At 51.4% G+C, this 512-nt stretch overlaps 1 protein-coding gene across 1 annotated transcript in view; it reads right to left on the minus strand.

Annotated features, from left to right (window-relative positions):
* LOC119594588 (4-hydroxyphenylpyruvate dioxygenase-like protein) overlaps positions 1-512 on the minus strand; it is a 98,210-nt gene that overhangs the window by 3,295 nt on the left and 94,403 nt on the right. Inside the window, exon 3 of the mRNA XM_037943629.1 lies at positions 312-478. Within this exon, the coding sequence (XP_037799557.1) occupies positions 312-478 (167 nt within the window). The remainder of the gene's footprint in view (positions 1-311; positions 479-512) is intronic.

Here is a 512-nt window from a genome sequence, read left to right on the forward strand (position 1 = left end):
CAGAAAGCCTTTTTCTCTACCAACCTTTATATACTGTTTCAGTACACATTAATCTACTACATCCCCCCCCTTTTTATGAATTATCTGACAACCCCAGTACCTATAATGAATTTCACTGCCGATGAATCCTTTCCTCATATAACAGAGCTGACTCAAGAACGAAATCCAACCAGCTTCTGTCTGGGCCATAACATAATCCATCAATAAACTCTCATCACAGTCCGTCAGTAACTTAGCGTGAACCTGGCGACGAAACAGACCAAGGGACCCAAACAATCCAACAGACGGCGACGGAGGCAACAGCAACTCACTGACATCCGGCAGAGGTTCAGCGATGACCAGCTTGAGGGACGCATCTTCCATGGAGGCCCCGGAGGCGCTGAGGAGGCCGGTTTCCGCGCACCGCCAGTACTCCATCGCCTTCAGCCGAAGGCCTATGTTGCCCCCGAGCACGAATCCGTCGGCCTCCGTTTCCTCTCTGGGGGAAGGGGCAAGACAGTGAGATTCTGGGA

Source organism: Penaeus monodon, chromosome 34 (assembly GCF_015228065.2).
Source record: "Penaeus monodon isolate SGIC_2016 chromosome 34, NSTDA_Pmon_1, whole genome shotgun sequence".
NCBI classification, from domain to species: Eukaryota; Metazoa; Arthropoda; class Malacostraca; order Decapoda; family Penaeidae; genus Penaeus; species Penaeus monodon.